At 53.0% G+C, this 21,595-nt stretch overlaps 1 protein-coding gene across 3 annotated transcripts; it reads left to right on the forward strand.

Moving 5' to 3' along the window:
• Positions 1–3,443: 3,443 nt before the first annotated feature.
• On the forward strand, positions 3,444–21,107 carry Kif7 (kinesin family member 7). Of its 3 annotated transcripts, none has more exons than XM_052160231.1 (19): positions 3,444–3,520; positions 4,908–5,259; positions 7,638–7,838; positions 8,168–8,558; positions 8,697–9,216; positions 9,966–10,082; positions 10,478–10,696; positions 11,671–11,828; positions 12,227–12,342; positions 12,440–12,592; positions 14,460–14,662; positions 16,320–16,517; positions 16,719–16,844; positions 17,014–17,190; positions 18,122–18,337; positions 18,859–19,065; positions 19,640–19,838; positions 19,924–20,070; positions 20,310–21,107. In XM_052160231.1, exons 2-19 carry the CDS (start codon positions 4,932–4,934, stop codon positions 20,672–20,674), a joined length of 4,041 nt encoding a protein of 1,346 aa, XP_052016191.1. In that variant the 5' UTR covers positions 3,444–3,520; positions 4,908–4,931; the 3' UTR covers positions 20,675–21,107. The 3 variants fall into 3 exon arrangements, with proteins under 3 accessions (XP_052016191.1, XP_052016207.1, XP_052016199.1); XM_052160247.1 differs by having other exon boundaries at positions 17,017–17,190; XM_052160239.1 differs by having other exon boundaries at positions 12,443–12,592.
• The last annotated feature ends 488 nt before the right edge of the window (positions 21,108–21,595 follow it).

The following is a 21,595-nucleotide window of genomic DNA, read 5'->3' on the forward strand; positions in this document are numbered from 1 at the left end:
TCTGTAGGACTGACAAGAGTGTCTGACTCACAGCGGTTTCAGCTTTTACACCTGCTTAGGTGTCCCCACACTACCCGTTGGCAGGAGTGACCTTGATACTCCCTGCACTTTGCTTTTTCTTAGTTTTACTGCTGTGAACAGATATCAGGACCAAGGCAACTCGTATAAGGACAACCTTTAACGGGCTAGCTCACAGATTCAGACGTTCAGTCCATTATCATCAAGGCGGGAGCATGGCAGTGTCCAAGAACGCATGATGCAGGAGGAGTTGAGAGTTCCACCTCTTGTTTTGAAGGCAAATAGGAAGCTGGCTTCCAGGCAGCTAGGATGAGGGTCTTTTTTTTTTTTTTTTTTTTTTTTTTTTTTTTTTGACAGGGTTTCTCTGTGTAGCTCTGGCTGTCCTGGAACTCACTTTGTAGACCAGGCTGGCCTTGAACTCAGAAATCTGCCTGCCTTTGCCTCCCAAGTGCTGGGATTAAAGGCGTGCGCCACCACCGCTAGGATGAGGGTCTTAAGGCCCATGCCCACAGTGACAGACAAGGCCATGTCTACTCTGACAAGGCCACGCCCACCCCCGCATAGCCACACCTCCAAATAGTGCCACTTCCTGGGCCAAGTGTATTCAAACCACCACGATAATGAAACCAGCTTGCCAGACCCCTTTGGACTTTTAGGTCTACCACTTTCAAAGGACCAGGTTGTTCCTTTCCTCCCCTAACCTCCCTCGTCGCCATCTTCTTTACCCTCCCTCCCCTTCCTTTCCCCCTCATTACTCCTTCTCCTTCTCCCCATCCCCTTCTTTCTTGGCTCTCATATAGCCTAGGCTGGCCTCTAACTTGCTGTCCAGCAGAAGTTCATAGTCCTGATTCTTTTGCCTCAATCTTCTGAGGCATGTTACAACACCTAACACCACCTAAATTTTCTTACCACACACACACACACACACACACATGCAATTATTCCAGTTCTTGAACTCATATGTGGAACTATCAGTTTTGAACTGGGGATGGTGATAAAGACCACAGTTTGAACACTGGGATGGGCATACTAAATCGTTCCACGTGGGTGTTGGTGGAAACCAGTACCTGCCCACTGGAAAGGGTTAGGAAAAGGTTACTTTTTAAAGTCATAAATTCGTATGGACTGTGACGTCCAACGCCACAAAATTCTACAATTTTACGGTACCATTAACAACTTTACTGTTACTTTCTCTGTAACTTAATTACTGTAATCACTATCATAATCATAACTCCTCTGGAAAATGTGATGTTCCATCAATCGCCTTCTGGGATGTTTGTGCAGCTTTAGCGGCTGGCTTCTTCGCATCCGCAGCCTAAATGAATCTCTTTGGCTGTCTCCGTGGCTGGCTGCTTTGCCTTCTGCTCCCATTTCATTACTCCTTCTCAGTTCTCCAACTGCTTGAGAGTATTTGGGGCCGGCAGTGCAATCTCACAGCATGCTTGAGAACAGTCTAGCTGAGCCTACATTTCCCTGTTGCTTTATCTCCTTCACTGAACTGTATTCTATAGGAAGTGCTACTGCTTCTGGCACCTCCTGTGTGTCAGCTCCCCTGCATCTAGCGGGAGAGCTGTCTGGTGTCCTTCTGGTGGCCCCTCCTCAGACAGGAGTCAGCTGCTCCTATTTGATGGTTGTGGATGGTTTCTCAGTGTCCGTGTCATCTTGTGAAGTCCTCTAGGGCTGCCATCCCCTTGTCAGTGATTAGCTCAGGGGTGAACAGACCATGTGACATACAAGAAGTGAAGGAAAGAACATGGGGACAGATCACTCGATGCCAAAGCACTGCACACCACACGATGCTCGAAGCTCCCTTATTCCTCTGGATACTTAGTGTCTGTCGATGACAGGTCATATTCCCATGGGAGAGCAGGGACTGTTGTCCCTGACCCAGCCTGCTGGGGACTGTTAGGCTGGAACCCCTGCTCCTGCCCTCCTTCTCCCGAGCCCTGCCCTCACAGAGAAGATGTCAGGCTAACAGGTCATCAGTCCTCGGCTCCCCACCCAAGAGTGCCTGCCCAGGGGTTCAGTTTTTGACTGCTTGTGAACACCATCCCAGCTCCTTGTCGACAAGTTCTCACTTCTCACCTAAACTCTATAAAAGCTCCTTGCTTTAACCCAGATGTGTGACGTCACTGACCTCAGCCTGTGAGATGGATGAACCCACCAGAGAGCAGCCTGCCTGTATCTGCTTTTTTTTAAAAAAAAAGATTTATTTTTTATATGTAAATACACTGTAGCTGTCTGTCTTCAGACACACCAGAAGAGGGTGTCAGATTTCATTATGGATGGTTGTGAGCCACCATTTAGTTGCTGGGATTTGAACTCAGGACCTCTGGAAGAACAGTCAGTGCTCTTATCCACTGAGCCATCTCTCCAGCCCCTGTATCTACTTTTAATCTGGCCTATATCTGTGTCACTGAGGGAGAGAATATGCCTATCAGGGCCCCCCCATCCTGCTTATCTTACCAGTCACCCCACGTGGCCTCATTATTGGCCTCCCTGCAGGCCGTGTTTCTACTGTTTGGGACTGAGGGTTTTCTCATATAGATCTGGGAGAGCTGGAAATTTCTGCAGTCTTTAATGATGCTGCCTCTATAACGGGCAGTCATCTGAATACATACGTTAAACTTTTTTTTTCTTTAGTAGTGTTTTAAGTGATAAATATGTATTCTGAGACAGTGGTGGTTATTTGTGGTACTTGGGATAAAAACCAAGGCCTCCCTTGTGCTAGGCAAATGCCCTACTATGCCTCTCCCAGTCTGCTTTCCAGATTTTTTATTTTTGGGTTTGTCCAGAGGGTACAACACACCTCTGTGTTTCAGTATGGTGCTGATCTCCCCCTCAAGAATTCTGCAGAGTGCTGGGATTACAGGCATGGGCCACCTATCCCAGCCTGGGCTCTAGATTTGAAAATTCAACAATACATGGTGTTTCCAGTGGGAACAATCCCTTCGAAGTCAAAGAGATGGTCGGCCGGCATTGCCTCTTTGGATGACAAGTGTCCTTTGACAGTGACTCTAAAATGCGATTTGATCTCAAAAATCCTAAAATGTGATATTGTTTTAGGAACTAAAACTTCCTGGGGAAGGTGGTTTTGTTTCGTTTTGGTTTTAGTGAGGATTATGGCTTAACCCTGGGAGCAGAAAGAAAGAAGTGTGTCTATGAGAGGACAGATGTCTGGTGCCGATTTCGCAGTCTTCTAAGACCTGAAGAGCCGCCACTGGCTGCTTCTCCAGACCCGCTCCCCCCCCGCCCCGCCCCCACTCCCGCCCCCCGGCAAAGGCCCGCCCCTCCCCCATAGGAGGGCCCGCCCCGCCCCGTCTGCGGACCGACTTGGAGGCGCCCTGCCTGCGCCTCCGCCCCCGAGCGCCAGGGCAGGCGGAGTTGTGGGTGAAGGGAGGGATGTTTGGGGGGCGGGGGTCCCGATGACGGCATCGGAGCGCGCCGCGTCGGGGCGCCGAGCTCTGCTGCGCGTCCCGGGACTGCGCTCGCGCCCTGGCAGGTGAGTATGGGTCCGGAGGGGGGAATGGAGGGCGAGACGGGGTTCAGCCGGGAGGCGACAGAGCAGCCCCTATTCGTGCCCCTCAGCTTACCGGGAGCTCTCTGACGGGGCGGGCCGGGCCAGGAGCAGCCGCCTGCGAGGGTCCACGTTTATAATCACTTTTGCAAACTTTCCCGGGAGGGCCTGTTCCCGGCGGCAGATCGCGAGGGTGGAGTTGTCAGGGCGCCTTTGAGGCTCCGAGCATTGATTGTGGGGAAGGAGAAGCCGGGACCACACACAGCTTCAGAGTCTACCTGGGGATTGGAGTGCCGCCAGGCACTGTTACCTCTGTGTACCCAGGCTCGGGCTCCTAACCAGAACCGAATGAATGAGCAGTTATACACGCGGAGATGCTAAACAGTAAATACTGAAACAACGAAGCGTGGCGTGGGATACTGGGGTTGGGGAATGCGGTGAGGAAGGAGGACGCGAGATTGGGGGCGGGAGGGATCACCACGGATTACTAGATAGTCTTGTACCCTGTGCTGGGTGCTGATGCTAAAGGTCGAAATAGACAAAGAGGGTTCTTGCTTTCCATCGGGAGAGAGAATCTGGCTGTGGCATCCGTGTGGTCGGTGTCTGATGTGGGCAGCACAAGGGGCTGTCTGTAGTGGTGATGGGACAGAGCACAGCAGCTTCCCAGGCCCTGTGGGGAAGGTGGGCCCGGCCCAAGCGTGGGTGGGTGAAGATGGTAACACAGAGGTCGATGACCTGAGAGGGGAGGAAAGGCATGCTGTTAAGGAGATGGGGAAGGTAGGGTGTATGTTCTAAGCTTTCTTTATTGTTGCTGGGGTGTAAAGAGGAGAATGTCACAATTGTGTTTTTGAAAAATGCCCCAGACTGCGGGGTTGGAGAGGGCAGGGAGACTTGGAAAGGCAGCTGGCAAAAGTTATCCCTTCAGGATGTCAGTAGCGAGACTGGTTCTGGCAACAGGATGAGGAGTGCAGCTGATGATCTTGAGAGATATTTAGGAGCTAGAACTGGCAGAGTTTTGTGACAGGAACTTGGTCTTGAAGGATCTTTTGGCTTCTTTGAAGAAGATGGGCAGGTGTCAGGCAGTTTCAGGGATGAGCAGTGGTAGAGACTGTGAGAAGCCTGGGGGGGGGGGCACTAGCTGGAAGACAAAACCTGCAAGTGCTGGGGCTTTTGGGGTGGGGGAGGGGCAGGAGAGGAAGTCAAGAGAAGTTACTGTGGTTTTGTGGTTTTATGGTTTGTGTCAGTTGGGTACCTGGTTTGGCAGATGCTCTGAACTCTGATACCCCTTCATCCGTCTCCCCAAAGTCTAGAGCTATGTGGTCTGGCCCCTGCAGTACAGGCCGACAGCAAGGACCTTTCCTTTTCTCTGCAGATCTAAGAGCTGCTCTCCTTCAAGATGGGGCTGGAGGCCCAGAGGCTGTCTGGGGCTGAGGAGGCCCCAGTGAGGGTGGCCCTTCGAGTTCGTCCGTTGCTGCCCAAGGAGCTGCTGCATGGTCACCAGAGCTGCCTGCAGGTGGAGCCTGAGCATGGGCGAATCACCCTGGGGCGAGACCGCCACTTTGGATTCCACGTGGTACTAGGAGAGGACACCGGGCAGGAGGCTGTGTATCAGGCTTGCGTGCAGCCCCTCCTGGAGGCTTTCTTTGAGGGCTTCAATGCCACCGTCTTTGCCTACGGTCAGACAGGCTCTGGGAAGACGTATACCATGGGGGAGGCCAGTGTGGGTGAGTGATCTTTATTATGTTCCTTTGACCACTCTGAGAGGCCTCAAGGTTTTCCTGGATTTCTGCACCCCCATCCCCACTCCAAGGCAAGGATGCTGAGGACAGAGTGGGGATCCCCTGGGCAGAGATCAGCACTCCAGGGTGGGACCGGCCATGTCAGCTGGCTGGGAAAGGCAGGAAGTGGGGTTTGTGGGTGAATGGCTTTCTCAAGATGGATTTTGGAATCATAGCAGAGGAAGACCAAGTGTGTCTTGGGATGCCACCAGGGCTCAGAATCTGTGTTCCAATCAGAGCAGTTGAGATGGGAACTTCTACATCTGGGGAAGACTCTTGGCCAGTTCAATGGCAGGAATTGCCCCCCTTTTAAGTAACATGAACTGTTTTATTTTCTCTTAGCTGCTTTAGTGCATTGGGGTTGCTATAACAATCCTATGCTGGTAGATTGTAAACAGAAATTGACTCTGGAGGCTCCAAAGACAAGGTCAAGTTGTCAACAAAATTAAGGGCAATAGTTTCCATATAACCTTACAAAGTAGCCTTTTGTCTTTTGTGGCAGGGTCTTGCCCGAGGCTGGCCTGTTAATCACTGTGTAGTCCAGGTGGACCTCAAACTTTCAATTGTCTGTTTCAGTTTTCCCAAGTGCTAGGATTATAGATGTGTACTGCCATGCCTGGCTCAAGCCTTTTATTTAGCAGTAAGTGGCCTTAACTGCTCAGCGACCTCTCCAGCCCCACAGAGGGGTTTTGTTTCGCTTTTTTTTTTTTTTGTCTCTCTTACACTCAATTCATTCATGAGGGCTCCAGCTCATGAGCTAGTCACCCTGTTTCCTAATATTATCACAGTAGGGGTGAAGGTTTTAATGCACAAGTTTTGGGGAGACATACGCAGACTGTAGCAATTACAGAGGCATAATTGTTGTAGAAAATTAAGAAAATGCAGGAAAGTACATGCATAGAATAGCAGGCTTGACCATCACCACACCTTCCTGAGCATTCCGGTTTCTCTGTGAAGATGATTATACTTTATACTTCAAGCATGACCTTTTTTTTTCCCTTTGTCCTTTGAGACAGAATTTCCCAGTGTAGCCCTGGCTGTCCTGGAACTCACTCTGTAGATGAGGCTGGTGTCAGAAATCCTCCTGCCTCGGCCTTCTATCCTCTGGGGTCAAGGCATGTGCCACCATGCCTGGTAAAATATACATTATTTGAGATCCACTTGTTTCTATCCTGTTTTGTTTTCTCAATAATATGCCACAGGGCTGAGGATGCGCTAGCTCGCTGGCAGAGTTGCCATCTCACTTAAGGCCGTGAGTTTGATCTTCAACACTCCCCCTCCCACGCAGACACAAATGAACAATATTTAATTATAAATGTTCATGCTTCATTATTATTATTATTACTACTACTACTACTATTACTATTACTACTACTACTACTACTACTACAACTACTACTACTACTACTACAACTACTACTACTACTACTACTACTACTACTACTACTACTACTACTTTGGTTTTTTGAGACAGGGTTTCTCTGTATAGCCCTGGCTGTCCTGGAACTCACTCTGTAGACCAGGCTGGCCTCAAACTCAGAAATCTACCTGCCTCTGCCTCCCAAGTGCTGGGATTAAAAGTCTGCGCCACCACTGCCTGGCTATGTTCATGGTTTATGCACCATTATACCTGGCGGCATCTGAATTTTTCTGGCCATAAAATATTATTTTAGTTTTTGACTTAATATGTGGAGCCATCTACTTTGAATTGGGGATAGTGATAAATACCATATGTATGTGATATGTATGATAAGAAACATTTATCATTAAGTATTCTTCAGTCACATGTGTGTATGTGTGTGTGTTGCTATGTATTGAACTCGGGGAAACTCATATGTTAGGCAGGTGCTCTGCTATGAAGCTGCGAAGCTGCACCTGTAGTCTTTCCGTCTTCTTTTTATTTGATAACTTGCCAGCATTCTCTTGCAAATATATTTAAGCAAACTTCCTATGGGATCTTAGGATAAGCACTCTACTTCCTTGAAGCAAATTAAGAGGCCCGTTAGTTCGCTGTGCATGGGCCATGGTAGTAACTTACCTGTCCCAGGGAGTAATCAAGTCCAGGATACCTGATAATCCGTTGGGAATGTAGTAAGGAGGGTGCCTCATGAAGGCGGTTGGTTAAACCATAAGAGGTTGCTTGACCTTTCTAACTTGACTTGACTATCTGGAGCACAGCCAAGCAGAGGCTCTCTGTCCTTGGCTTCTGCCATGGTCTTCCCCATGCTACAGCCCCATTCTCAAGCTGCTGGTGGTGGTGTTGGATACTCGGGCCAGGTTCAGCCCAGGGCGTGGCTGCAGGATCCTCTGTGGTGTCTCCCCAGCCTCCCTGCATGAAGATGAACAAGGTATCATCCCAAGGGCCATGGCCGAGGCCTTCAAGCTCATTGATGAGAATGACCTGCTGGACTGCCTGGTGCACGTATCCTACCTGGAACTCTACAAGGAAGAGTTCCGAGATCTGCTAGAAGTGGGCACTGCCAGCCGAGACATCCAGCTTCGGGAAGACGATCGGGGAAATGTTGGTGAGAAGTCTTGGGAATCCTCTAATGACTGGCAGTGAGGCCTTCTGGCAAGGAAGAGACCTGCCCGTCTCTGCTCTGAGGGTGGGCTGGCTTGTCTGGGAGAGATACTTCCTCAAGGAAAATCCAGGCCCTGGGATGGTGGTTTTCTTTGCTGTCTCAGATGAGTTCAGTATATGCCTCTGTGTTCAGAGTGGGAAAACATTAAGGTAAGTGGGGGAATGCTGGACTCAGGGCGCTCTGGTGAGGAAGAGCAGGTAGGGGTCCTGGACTGTTTCGCTTGTCTTCTGGCTGGCTGTAGGGGAGCTGCTCACGGTCTTCTGTATCCACAGTGCTCTGTGGGGTGAAAGAAGTGGATGTGGAAGGCCTGGACGAGGTGCTGAGCCTCCTGGAGATGGGCAACGCTGCGCGGCACACAGGCGCCACCCACTTCAACCGCCTCTCCAGCCGCTCACACACGGTCTTCACTGTGACCCTGGAGCAGAGGGGACGGGCTCCTAGCCGCTTGCCTCGACCGGCCGCTGGCCAACTCGTCTCCAAATTCCACTTCGTGGACCTGGCTGGCTCCGAGAGGGTTCTGAAGACCGGCAGCACGGGCGAACGGCTCAAAGAGAGCATCCAGATTAATAGCACCCTGCTGGCGCTGGGAAATGTCATTAGTGCTCTGGGGGACCCCCAGCGCAGAGGCAGCCACATCCCTTACCGTGACTCCAAGATCACCCGGTGAGGTGGCTCATCTCTCTGGGCTCGGGTGGGATCATGGAGTCCCCCAGGAAAGGTGACTTTGGACCTAGGCCCGTGGTCCCAGGTCAGTACTCACAAGAGCCAAGGCACTGACGCTTATCATCCTCATGCTCGCAGGATCCTCAAAGACTCGCTGGGAGGGAATGCCAAGACAGTGATGATCGCCTGCGTCAGCCCCTCCTCCTCCGACTTCGATGAAACCCTGAACACCCTAAACTACGCCAGCCGTGCCCAGAACATCCGCAATCGCGCCACAGTCAACTGGCGGCCTGAGGCCGAGCGCGTCCCCGAGGAACAGGCAGCGGGTGCGCGCGGGCCGCCGCGACACCGCTCGGAGACGCGCATCATCCACCGCGGGCGGCGCGTGCCCTGCCCCGCAGTGGGCTCCGCGGCAGTCGCTGCGGGCCCGGGCGCCGAGTGTGCGCGCTGCCGGGCCCGCACCAGCGCCGCCTACAGCCTCCTGCGAGAGCTGCAGGCCGAGCCCGGGCTGCCAGGCGCTGCTGCCCGCAAAGTGCGGGACTGGCTGTGTGCGGTGGAGGGCGAGCGCAGCGCCTTGAGCTCTGCCTCCGGGCCCGACAGCGGCATCGAAAGCGCTCCAGCCGAGGACCAGGCAACACAAGGGACCAGCGGGAGAAAGGTGGCCCTGGGTGGGCTCAGGGTAGCGATCAAGAGAAGAGGGTTTTAAGCCAAGCAGTCACGCTTAGGGTTTATTGTTACTTCAGTGACTAATGCCACTTGCTTAACTTTGCTTAACCTCTGGGTCTGTTAAGTAAGGATTCTGTAAGATCAGAAGCAGTAATAGATGTCAAGCACACTGGTAAAGACCGAGGTGTTCTTGATAAAAATAACATTAATAAAAAGCATATAGGGCCTGGTAGGGCAAACCTTTAATCCTAGTGTTAGGTAGGGAGAGTAGGTGGATCTCTGAGTTTAAGGCCAGCCTGGTCTACAGAATGAGTTCTCGGACAGCCAGAGCTACACGAAAACCATATCTTGAAGGACCTAAATAAGCAAGGAAATAAACGAGCAAACAGACAACTGTGATCTGTGAGGATAGTGGTCACATGCATAATTCCAACTCAGTGAAGGCAGAGGCATGAGGATCACGAGTTCTAGGCTAGCCTGGGCTACATAGCAATACCTTAACTCAAACAAAAATAACATTAGTGATAAGCATTATTAAAACATTATTAATAATGGAGAGAGATGGCCCAAATGGCTTGCAGAAGGAACCTAAGGCTAGACGGGGCCAGGAGCACCAAGGTTGCAAAGCAGATCTTGGAAGAACGTATAGGACTGGGTGAGCTAGGGTCAAGACAGAGAAAGTTGGGCTAGCCCAGCGCCTTGCCAGGCACCACCCCTAAAGCCTTTCTCCTTGCCCCATAGGGAGCTGAGGGGGCCCAGCAGCTGTTGACCCTGCAGAGCCAGGTGGCCCGGCTAGAGGAGGAGAATCGAGACTTCCTGGCGGCTTTGGAGGACGCCATGGAACAGTACAAACTGCAGGTGGGATGCCCCTTCTGCAGACCAGGAAGGCTTTCTGGAGAAGGGAGGCTTTCCCCAGAATGGAAGGAAGGGTTTGAATGGAGACCTGGGCCAAGTGCAGCTGGTGGAGGGATGTGTGGAGCCTCCCTGTGTGGCGCGGGACAGGACAGTGAAGGAGGTGCACTGACAGCCATGTTTGGCACCTTTTGGCTGGAGCTGGCATTGGGGGCAGCAGGATGCCACGTGGGAGCCTGCTGGCAAGACCAGCATTCTGCCCAGCTGGTGGAGCTCCGGGGTTGGCATGCAGGCGTGTGAGGAGGTGATGAACATTGGGCAGGACAGGATGAGAGCTTGGGTGGGAACCAGTCCCGCCCTCGGCACCCGAGTCCCATCAGTCCCTGGGCTGTGTCTTGCAGAGCGACCGCCTGAGGGAGCAGCAGGAAGAGGTGGCGGGACTTCGGCTCCGCCTGGAGCTGGCACAGCCTGGCTGGGGAGCGCCGGGGCTCCTGCAGGGCTTGCCACCAGGCTCGTTTGTGCCCCGGCCTCACACAGCCCCCCTGGGGGGCGCCCACGCTCACATGCTGGGCACGATGCCTCCAACATGTCTTCCTGGAGACGAAGTCATCTCTGAGCAGGTGAGGAGGTGGGTGAGGCTCGGTAGGTCAGGGCAGCACTGGGGCCCGTGTCCCTTGCTCACGTCTCCATGGCACCAGCTGTGAGGTAGAAGATTCCTCTTTCAGGTGTCCCCAGAGAAAGGGACCAGGTATGAGAGATTGAGGGACCTCTCAGAAGTGACCAGGGCCAGTGAGCATGTTGAGGCAGCTGGGGAGGGCTTGGAGTGAGGATATCAGCGATGATGAGGGGTACCCTGGCACACCCGAGGATGGAGCTCCTAACGCACGGCCTGGGGCTGGCTCTCTGCAGACTCACTCTTCCCCGAGATCTGCTTGGTCTCCCCATGGCTTGCTCCCCCTGCCTGGAGGTTCTGCAGCTTGGGGTCTTTTGGGCAAAGTTGAATCCTGTGGCACTTCAGAACTCTGGGTTATCTGAGCTGCGCAGTTGTTGATGGCTTGGGTTGTGTGGGAGTGTGTCATGTACCCATCATTCTGTCTGGTGGGGTGTCTGTGGTGAGAATGGACTTGGGTGCACTCGAGCTGCCTACTAGAAAGGGCGGGTTGAGCCGGGCGCTGGTGGCACACGCCTGTAATCCCAGCACTCTGGGAGGCAGAGGCAGGGTGGATTTCTGAGTTCGAGGCCAGCCTGGTCTACAGAGTGAGTTCCAGAACAGCCAGGGCTATACTGAGAAACCCTATCTCGAAAAAAAACCAAATCCAAAATAAATAAATAAATAAATAAAATAAAAAATAAAGAAAGGGCAGGTTGTTACCAGAGGAGACCCAGATGTCAGGAGATCACATCCTTCCCCGAGGGCTGAGGGTGAGAGTACTTCCCAGTGTGTCCCCTGACAGAGCTTGAGGATGAAGATGGGTTGGAAGAAGTTGAGGAGAGGACGGTGTGTGGGGCAGGGCGCACTTCAGCAACGGCCTTGGGAAATGGCTCAGAGGATGCCCTGCGCACACTCCCATCCTGCACCCTAATGCTCCCTTAGCAAGTGGCGAACCGCAAGGAAGTCAAAGCAGAGGTGTTGGCTCAGGTAGACAAGCTGGGAAGTGGCTCTTCCACTACATCAGAAGAGGAGGAGGAAGAAGAGGAGGAGGAGGAGGAGGAGGAGGAGGAGCCACCCAGGCGGACCTTATACCTGCGCAGGTGAGGGAGAACCGATGTGTTGGACTCACAGGGTCAGCTCTGGGTTGCTCTAAGCTGTGGGGACTCCTGGTCATTCTTTCAGCATTCATATGGAGGCCTCTCAGATGCTCGTTCCTGACTCTTTCCCCCTTCCTGGGAGATCTGTGAGCTCCGGAATGGAAGGTTTCAGGGGGATAGCTGTGATAGGGAGTGCCCAGACTCCTTCCTGATGCTCAGTTTCCATGATATTGGTAGCTTCTTGCCATCTTCTAAGCTCTGCCCCATCTCTATCTTGGGTAACATTGATCCTGGGGGTTTGGGGGGGTCCCAAGGCCTTTCTTCTTCCCTCCAGGCCTAAGAAGTGGCTTGGCTAGGTCAGGGGCTGGGGAGTGATTCTGACTCCTGCTTCTGCTTTCTAGAAATGGGATCAGCAACTGGAGTCAGAGGGCAAGGGTGCATCCAGGGAGCCCACCTGACAGAAAGGGCCCAGAGGTCTGCTCAGAGGAGCCGGCTACTGCTATCCCAGCACCACAAGGTAAGCTGGGTGGTGAGCGCCCAGGGAGCCTCTACCCTACTCCTCTGCCTCCTCACATTCAGTCAGGGTGCTGATCCTGACAATCTGCATGTTGTAGCAGTCGGTAGTGGCAAGGCCCCGGTTCAGACCCGCAAGGCCCCAGCTGCCATGGCCTCTGAGTGGCGACTGGCCCAGGCCCAGCAGAAGATCCGAGAACTGGCCATCAACATCCGCATGAAGGAGGAGCTCATTGGGGAGTTGGTCCGTACAGGTCAGTGGGACACTGGGGCAGGTTCTTCCTGTGCTGCTTTGGAGAAGGTTCGCAGTGGACTGCTTAGCAGCACAGGCCTCAGGGCCTGGGTCAGAGACCTAGCTTGGGCCTCTTCTACTGTCTGCTTTCTTTTGTCTGAAGGAAATGTACTTGTACCTACTCCACAGGATGGCTGTGAAGGTGAAATGAGTTCATTCCTGTGGCGTGCTTTGAATTTTCCTCAGTAAACAGAGCTTATCCACTGACTCTGTTATATTGGCGGTATTGTGTTGGGGTCTATAACACTCCGTCCTAGTCACAGTGTAAATGAGAAAGCAACTTTCCCAGATTGTGTCACCTCTGATGTTGGTGACTAACTGGGGAACTGGGGACAGCTGTAAGTGGTGGCTGTTTGATAGTTTTTCAAAAACATTTTAAAAGTGCATTCTCTCTCTGTTTTTCTGTCTCTGTCTGTCTCTGTCCCTGTCTCTGTCTTTCTCTCTCTCTCTCTGTGTGTGTGTGTGTGTGTGTTGCTTAGAAGGTAACTTATAGGAGTCAGTTTTCTCTACCATGGGGCCTGGGGATTGAACTTAGGTCATCAGGTTTGGCCGCAGGTGCCTTTATCCACTGAGCCATCTTGCCTGCCTGTTTGCTTATCTTTAACAGTTGTGAATTTATTACTAACTTGTATTTCAGGCTTTGAAGTAGATGGTTAAAGAGAAAGACTAGTATAGAGGTCGTTAGCCAGGCTTCGCCCACCCTGATCTCGGCCCTTTTTTTTTTCATTACTATATCTTGAAGCGAATCCCAGCCACTGTATCCTTTCCCATGTAATGACTTCTCAAAAGCAAACTAACAATGTGGACCTTTCCCTGCTACCCACCATGTCTTGCCCTTGGTGTCTTCTTGTCTTTTCTTGATTTATTTGAGATGGTTTCATGTAGCCCAGGCTGGCCTTATAAAGGTGCTGTGTAGCCAACACTGGCTACAAACTCCTGATCCTCCTGCCTTCACTTCCCAAGTCCTGGGGTTACAGGCACACACACTGGCTTGCTTCATTTTGATCAGTGTTGGGGTGAAACTGCAGACTCTCTTCCTGTGTTCTCAGTACCCAGAGCCCAGCCACTGTCCCTTGATGCCCCTTTCTTCCCTGGGCAGCAGCCAGGCGCCACCTCTCTGTTCCTGCTGTGTTGAACGCTAAGCTGACTCCAGTGTCCCTGTGACACTAGCCTCGAGAGAGGCTAAGAGTGACTGCCACCAGTGATTCCAGCCCCGTGATCCCGTTTGTCCTCTTTGGCTTGAGTCAGCCTTCCATTCCAGGGCCTTGTGCACACTCGGTTGGTTTCTTAGGCCTCTGGGAGGTCTCCTGTCTCACAGTCCCGGGTTCTTCCCCCCGCCCCCCCAGATCTGTCTGTTTACTCGGTCAATGCTGTCCAGCTTCTCCCTTTGCCCTTCTTACATTCTTGCAGATTGAGGCTAGTAAGAGATGCAGGCTCAGTGTACACACTCGTTTTTTGTCATGTGCGAGGTAAAGATAAAATTTGATAATTCAGGTTACTCCTGTGGGTAAAACTCATTTAGAAAGCAGGTAGGGGGCTGGGAGTCATGGTGCATGTATTTAATCCCAGCACTCAGGAGGCAGAGGCAGGGGGATCTCTGAGTTCAAGGCTAGCCTGGACTATCCTGAGTTCTGACTAGCCAGGACCAGAAGCAGGATGGGCTGGGGGTGATGGTGGTGGTGGTGATGGTGGTGATTGAGTGGATTTAAAAAGATGATGGTGTGAGACTTAATGAACCCCATGGCGTGTTCTAGACTGCTAGGGCTTGCGGAACAGAACTCCGAGAGGAAAGAGTCTGCCTGTGCCACTGTGGTTCCACTTTCTTCCAGGGAAGGCAGCCCAGGCCCTGAACCGCCAGCACAGCCAGCGCATCCGGGAGCTGGAGCAGGAGGCTGAGCGTGTGCGAGCGGAGCTGTGTGAAGGGCAGAGGCAGCTTCGTGAGCTGGAGGGCAGGGAGCCCCAAGATGCCAGCGAGAGGTCCAGGCTCCAGGAATTCCGTAAGAGAGTGGCTGCAGCCCAAAGCCAGGTGCAGGTCAGTGTTGGGGTTCCCTGGGTCTGGAATCACTGGTCGCAGTCACTCCTAACCTCTATCTAGGCCGGTTTCATACGGGTGCTAGAGTCAGCTTAGCTTTCGACACAGCAGGAATAGAGGTGGCTGCTGCCCACTGACCAAGGGAAGGCAGACATCTAAAGAGAATCTCCTCCAGTCCACGGCACCCCCAGGCTGGCACCCCGCAGTGCCAGCTGCTCCTCAGTCACCTCCATTCTGCCCTTCTCCCACAGTGTAGCTCCCCACCTGGCCCGCGTGCGTTTAGCTCGCTTTCTTTTTTGTTCTGGAAGAAACACTGAGCACGGTCCCCAAGGCCTGGCTTAGCCTTCTGACGGGTGGGTGTTCATGCGCCTCCCTGCGCGTGCCCACTGCCATCCCTCTGAGCAGTTCATAGAAGTCTGCTAGTGCTGCCAGAGCAGGAGTCCCCAGGCGGGAGGGCGCCCGCACAGCAGTGCTTCCTTTCTTCGGCCTCACACACAGCAGGCTGGAGAGGCGGGCTCACTACAGGCCTGGCTTTTCCTGAGGCCTCCCGAGGCTGCGGGTGGCTGCCTTCCCTCTGGGCTGTGTGTCTGTGCACCTGTGCTCCTGGTGTTCACAGGATGCCTATACGAGGTCAGGGTCACCATCAAGGACCTCACACCAGCTTAAAGGCCGCTCCATCTCCATCTCTGAGGATGAAGTCACCTTCGGGTGCAGGGTGTGGAGTGTGGGGGAAGACACTCTGCCTGCAGCCCTGCCCATCCTGCCCTGGCTTTTGACTCAGATGACCCCAGCCGCCTCTGTCCGAGAGATGACCTGGTAGAATGGCTGAGAATATAGGCTGTGCAGCCTGACTGGAAACTCCATTTTTTTCTTAAGACATTTATTTTTATTTGTATGAGGGTTTTACCTGAATACATGTGTGCTTGTACCTGTGGAAGCCAGAAGAGGGCATTGGATCCTTTGGAACTGGAGTTATTGAGTTGTGAACCCAGGGAGATGCATGGAACTCAACCTAGGTCCTCTGCAAAGAGCAGCAAGTGCTCTAACCACTGAGCCATCTCTCCAGCTCTGGCTCTGAGTTCTTAATCAACCTGCCTAGCCTCTCTGTGCCTGTTTCCTAATCTGTAAAGTGAAAATAATAGTAGTCATTTTTAATGTTTCTCATTACACTTTCCTTATTTTGTGTGTGTTATCTATGCGTAAGGGTGCCACTGTGTGTGTGTGTGTGTGTGTGTGTGTGTGTGTGTGTGTGTGTGTAGATCAGAGAATACCTTTAGGAGTTGGGTCTCTCCTTCTGCCATGTGGGTCCCAGTGATCAAATTCCAGTCAGTCATTGGACATGGGAGCAAGCATCGTTACACACTGAACCATTTTGCCAGCCCAGTAGGCAGACTGTTTCATGGGTTTGTTACATCATTTACGATATAGAGAGCGTGTAGAATTATTCCCCCGTGGGTAGTAAGAGTTATCGTAGCTACTGTTGTGGCTGTTCTGTTGTCATTAGCCTATATCCACCTATCCACCTACCGTGTCCCCTTTCCTTGTGTCCCTCCTTCACCCACCTGTTGACCCCACCCACCCTTGATAAGCAACAAGCACCCTGCCAGGCTCCTGTAACCCCCTGTGCATAGCCCCGTGGCTGCTGTGTGGGTCCCAGGTGCTGAAGGAGAAGAAGCAGGCAACGGAGCGGCTGGTGTCCCTGTCGGCTCAAAGTGAGACTCGGCTACAGGAGCTGGAGAGGAATGTGCAGCTCATGCGGCGACAGCAGGGGCAGCTGCAGAGGCGGCTCCGTGAGGAGACGGAGCAGAAGCGGCGCCTAGAGACGGAGATGAACAAGCGGCAGCATCGAGTCAAGGTCAGGCTCTGGCTGGCCCGCCGAGGGGTCTGTCAGCACTGTCACACGGGAGCTTGGAAACAGGTTACTGTAGGGTCTCTGAGAGAGGCTTAGCTTCTCACTCTCAGGAACTTATAGGAAACTTGAGGCTATGGGCACACGCCATATGCCACGGCCTTGTCCCCGGGCTTTCTCCCCTCCTCACTGGGCCTCCTCCCTCAGGAGCTGGAGCTGAAGCATGAACAACAGCAAAAGATCCTGAAAATCAAGACAGAAGAGATCGCAGCCTTCCAGAGGAAGAGGCGCAGCGGCAGCAATGGCTCTGTGGTGAGCCTGGAGCAGCAGCAGGTGCGGCTAGGCCGAGCCCGTGTCCCAGCGAGCGTGGCAGTGGGGTGACCTGGTCATTGCCAAGGTCCACTGAGGATTTGCTGGGGAGCCACTGCTCTCCTTGGGACCTTGGGTCTAGCTCCAGCTGGAGACAGGTACTGAGGTCCCTGCCTCCTCCACTGTCCCTCAGAAGATTGAGGAGCAGAAGAAGTGGCTGGACCAGGAGATGGAGAAGGTGTTGCAGCAGCGGCGGGCGCTGGAGGAGTTGGGAGAAGAACTCCGCAAGCGGGAGGTCATTCTGGCCAAGAAGGAGGCGCTGATGCAGGAGAGGACGGGGCTGGAGAGCAAGCGCCTGAGGTCTAGCCAGGTGAGCGCCCATCACAAGTGTCCCGGCCGGGGCGGCCCTGCAGGGCAGGGTGGAGATGAGTCTTTGCAGCGGTGTTCTTGCCAGGTAAGACAGGAAGCTTTGCCCTTTGGGCTGTATCCTATGGGTTTCCAAGAACTCCCAGGCTTTGGGCTGTTTATGACACAGAGCTAATGTGTGGGGCATGGGCACTCATCCCAGAGGCCATTTCACATTCTGCCAACCCTCCATTGGGGCTCACACAAGCAAAATGAGGAACGTGTAGTAAGTGGTATGGCCAACTAGATTCTCATTGGTGGAGGTAGGCTCCACCTGCACCTGGCTCGGCCCCTCCTCTACAGTTGGAAGGCCAGCTACTGAGCCACCTCATTCTACTTTAGGATGGGATTAGAATGTGGCCAAGAGATTTAGTGGGGCTATGTCACACCCAAACCCAGGACTGTTCTAATCCAGGTGCTTGAGCCAGACTCCTGAAGGGTTGTGGACACCCACAGCAGGATCCCTCTCAATGCCACCATGGAGCACAAGAGTTCTGAGTCACTAGGTTGCCTATAATATCCCTTGGACACAAGCACCCTTGCTTCCCTCCATATTGGCTTCTAGGAAGGACCAGACTTTCCCGTAATCCAATTACTTTCCAGCCAAGTCTCCATACTGACAGCGTAGCACATGCCAGCTGTCCTGTTCCCACCATCCCTTGTTAACATTGGAGCCTTTCTCTCTGCTTGGATGCTCCTCCCCTCTGGGCTGTCTATCTTCTCCATAGATGTTTGGTCTTTTAAAGGGCCCTGATCCCCGAATAAACATCTGGGTTGTATGTAGGCAAGGGAAAGACCCACATCCTCCTTATCACCCAGTGAGCAGTCTAGGCCCTTTCTGTGTCCTCTCTGAGCACGGTACCTGCTCCTCTGACACCCTGGCCGTGCCACCTCAGGCCTTAAATGAAGACATTGTGCGCGTGTCCAGCCGTCTAGAACACCTGGAGAAGGAGCTGTCTGAGAAGAGTGGGCAGCTGCGCCAAGGCAGCGCCCAGAACCAGCAGCAGATCAGAGGGGAGATAGACACCCTGCGCCAGGAGAAGGACTCGCTGCTGAAGCAACGCCTGGAGATTGATAGCAAGCTGAGGCAGGGGAGCCTGCTGTCACCTGAGGTAGGCCACTGGGGGCCACCAGCGCTGTCCCTGTGCTTCAGTTTCCTGATCCACCCCTCATCTACCTGTTTCTTGCCTCTGTCAGTGCTAACCTTGCTGCTTTAGGATACAGTGACCGATGGGTGTTAAGCCTTGCAAGATAGAGATTGTTGATGCATGTGGGACTAACTGTGGATGTCTCGGCTCCCTTCCAGTGGAACTAGACACCCAGCTGTATGTGAAGTGCTTCCTCTGAACAGAAAGCCTGCGGTGCAGAAACTTACCCTGGTGGCCAGGGGTCTTAGGCAGGCCCAGCTCAGCTTTGAGTTCCCCAAGCTTCCCCTGGAGTGGATAAGCACCTGAGACCACGGCCTCGCAGCACGGTCTGTCACACTGCATCAGGCTGTGACCGTTCCCGTTGCTGCTGCAGTAAGGTCAAGACAGTCTCAGGCTGTGGGGACACTAAAGGCTCAGTTGTGTGTGTTGGACTCTGTGGTCCAGGAAGCCTCATACCCCGCCTCCATGAGAGCCTGTTCTTGCAGGAGGAGAGGACACTCTTCCAGCTCGATGAAGCCATTGAGGCCCTGGATGCTGCCATTGAGTACAAGAACGAGGCCATCACATGCCGCCAGCGGGTGCTGCGGGCTTCAGCCTCCCTGCTGTCCCAGTGTGAGATGAATCTCATGGCCAAGCTCAGCTACCTTTCCTCCTCAGAGACCAGAGCCCTGCTGTGCAAGTATTTTGACAAGGTGGATTACCAGCACAAACTCGCTTGCCCTAGCTTCCTTTAGCTTGTTAGAAGGTCTGCTGGCATCTCCAAGAGGTGTGTCCCTTTCTCCCAGATGAGGACAGGGTCAGTTCTACTCTCCAGTCTCTTTGAAGCCATTTAGGGGAAGCTAAGATTCAGTCTCCCTCAGCTTACGGTCTGAAGGCCCTCACCTACATTAATGGGATTTCAAGAGGGATGTTTTTGCACCTTGGGACATTCTGGAAATATTTGTTTGTCATGGTGGTAGGGATAGGGGCCAGGATGTTGCCAAAGGTCATATAATAGACAGGTCTCACAACCAGGAACCACCCAGTACCAAATGCCTTATTCTTTGGTTGAGAAATCCTGGTCTGGGTGGAATTCCAGTTTCACTGACTAGCAGCTCAGTACTGTATGATGGAGAACCAGCTGATTGTTGGGACCTCACTGTCTGGAGCCCTATGTCAGAGACAGGAAAGACCTGCTGTGATAACCTTGCCGCCAGGTTTACCAACTGGCTAAGGATTAGGGAAAGGCACTGATGTGATAGCTGAGCCTGGCTGATCTTGGGACAGGTGGTGACACTCCGAGAGGAGCAACACCAGCAACAGATTGCCTTCTCGGAGCTGGAGATGCAGCTGGAGGAGCAGCAGCGGCTGGTGTATTGGCTGGAGGTGGCCCTGGAGCGGCAGCGCCTGGAGATGGACCGCCAACTGACCCTGCAGCAGAAGGAGCACGAGCAGAATGTGCAGCTGCTCCTTCAGCAGGGGCGAGGTGAGGGCTGGGGGTGCTGGCTGCCCCAAGGCCAAGGTGCTATCGGCCCTGCCCACAGCCCCTCACCGATCTCTTTCCATACCAGACCACCTTGGTGAGGGGTTAACAGACAGCAAGAGGCAATATGAGGCCCGGATTCAAGCGCTGGAGAAGGAACTAGGCCGACACATGTGGATAAACCAGGAGCTGAAGCAAAAGCTCAGTGCAGGGAGCACCGCAGGCCAGAGCCGGGGTAAGCAAGCACTGACTGCGGTCCAACCTGGGTCTACACTCCTGGGAAGTCAGAGGAACGCAGCCTCAAGTCCTACTGAGCCAAAGATGATCTTGAGTTCCTGGTTCTGGGCTTACAGGCCTGTGCCACCACACCCAGATGCTACATGTGTATTTCTATTGGCTCATTTCAAGTTGTGTTTCAGGGGCTTTGGGAAGTTGGGTTTGGGTACACCTCTGACAAAGATACTGTTGTGACAGGTTGTGAGAGGAGAAGCCTCTGCCTGGAAAACAGACATGGCCTTGGAAATGAAGATGGGATCCATCCGGCTCCTGAGCCTCTCTGGCAGTCCTCCCTCCTGGAGGGGGCACCCCGTGTGTGGGATGAGTCCCGGGACTTGGTCCATGCCCCACTACCCCTGACATGGAAACGCTCAAGCTTGTGCAGCGAGCAGGGCTCCTCGGAGGAGCCTAGGCCCCGAGAGACAGCTGAAGGCCCAGGAGGTCGGGTGCTACCTATGGGCGAAGTGGGCCTCTCCTGGAACTTTGGACCCTTGCCTAAGCCCCGGTGGGAACCCCGAAGAACCAGCCCAGGGATGATCGACGTCAGGAAAAACCCCTTGTAGGCCCTGGTCAGATCCTGCCTCAGATTCCAGTCCTGCTGAGAGGAGAGACTGCCTGTTTTGCTTCCATGAAGGACAGTCCTTACCTCACACTGTAAATCCAGAGTCTCATCTTTATACCAATTGGAGTCAGCAAATTTGGGCCCCACCCAAAAGAACTGGATTTCTCCACTATGGTACTTAGCAATCTTTTTTTTTTTTAATATATGCAAATTTCTTCAGCTGTACTGATTGCTACCTTTGCATTTGTGGGACAGTTCTGGCTTTAAGCCTGTGTGCCCAGAGTTTGAAGATAATCCTAGGCTTGTCACAAAACGGTTGGTGGCAATGGGGTTACAGCTTCAATGGTCTTATACAGATGGGAGAACTGGGGAAGTTATTAGCATTTTTAGAATTTTTTAAAAATATCATTTAATAATAAACAGTAGTAATCTCATTATGGCTTACATCTTAAATGTGTCCCCCAAGAATTCCTGGAGGCTGGTCCTCAGTCCTCAGCCAAGAGGCAGTGGCGCCTATCCGAGCCGGGGTCTGGTGGAGGTTAGGTCATTGGCGAGTATGCGTCCTGCCCCTCCTCTGCACTTCCCGGCTGCCCACTGCCTGTGCACAGGCTCCCATTCAGGACAATAACTGACCTTAGAGCCAACGCAAGCCCTTTCCTCTCTGCTCATCAGTGGTGCTGGGACTGGAACCCAGACAAGCATTCCAGGGCTGCCTTTTCTTCCTTTTTAGTTGCTTACCTCAAAGTGAACACATCTCTGAAAGGAGAAAATGGGAGTTTTCACTTGCAATCTGACAAGAACCCTGGGACCAAAACAGGGTTGAATCATCTGGGGAGACTGAGAAGGTACCAAATCAGCCCTCGCTGCAAATGAGGCTTTTGCCAACACTTCATAGCACGTTGGTTTAGTTGATTATAGGGCA

Source organism: Apodemus sylvaticus, chromosome 1 (assembly GCF_947179515.1).
Source record: "Apodemus sylvaticus chromosome 1, mApoSyl1.1, whole genome shotgun sequence".
NCBI lineage: Eukaryota > Metazoa > Chordata > Mammalia > Rodentia > Muridae > Apodemus > Apodemus sylvaticus.

Excerpts from the sequence above, each read along its gene's own strand:
- Kif7 (XM_052160231.1), top strand. The coding sequence starts at position 4,932 with ATGGGGCTGGAGGCCCAGAGGCTGTCTGGGGCTGAGGAGGCCCCAGTG. Across the intron at positions 5,260-7,637 it reads CATGGGGGAGGCCAGTGTGG|CCTCCCTGCATGAAGATGAA; the intron begins GTGAGTGATCTT and ends GTGTCTCCCCAG. Across the intron at positions 12,343-12,439 it reads TGCTATCCCAGCACCACAAG|CAGTCGGTAGTGGCAAGGCC; the intron begins GTAAGCTGGGTG and ends TGCATGTTGTAG.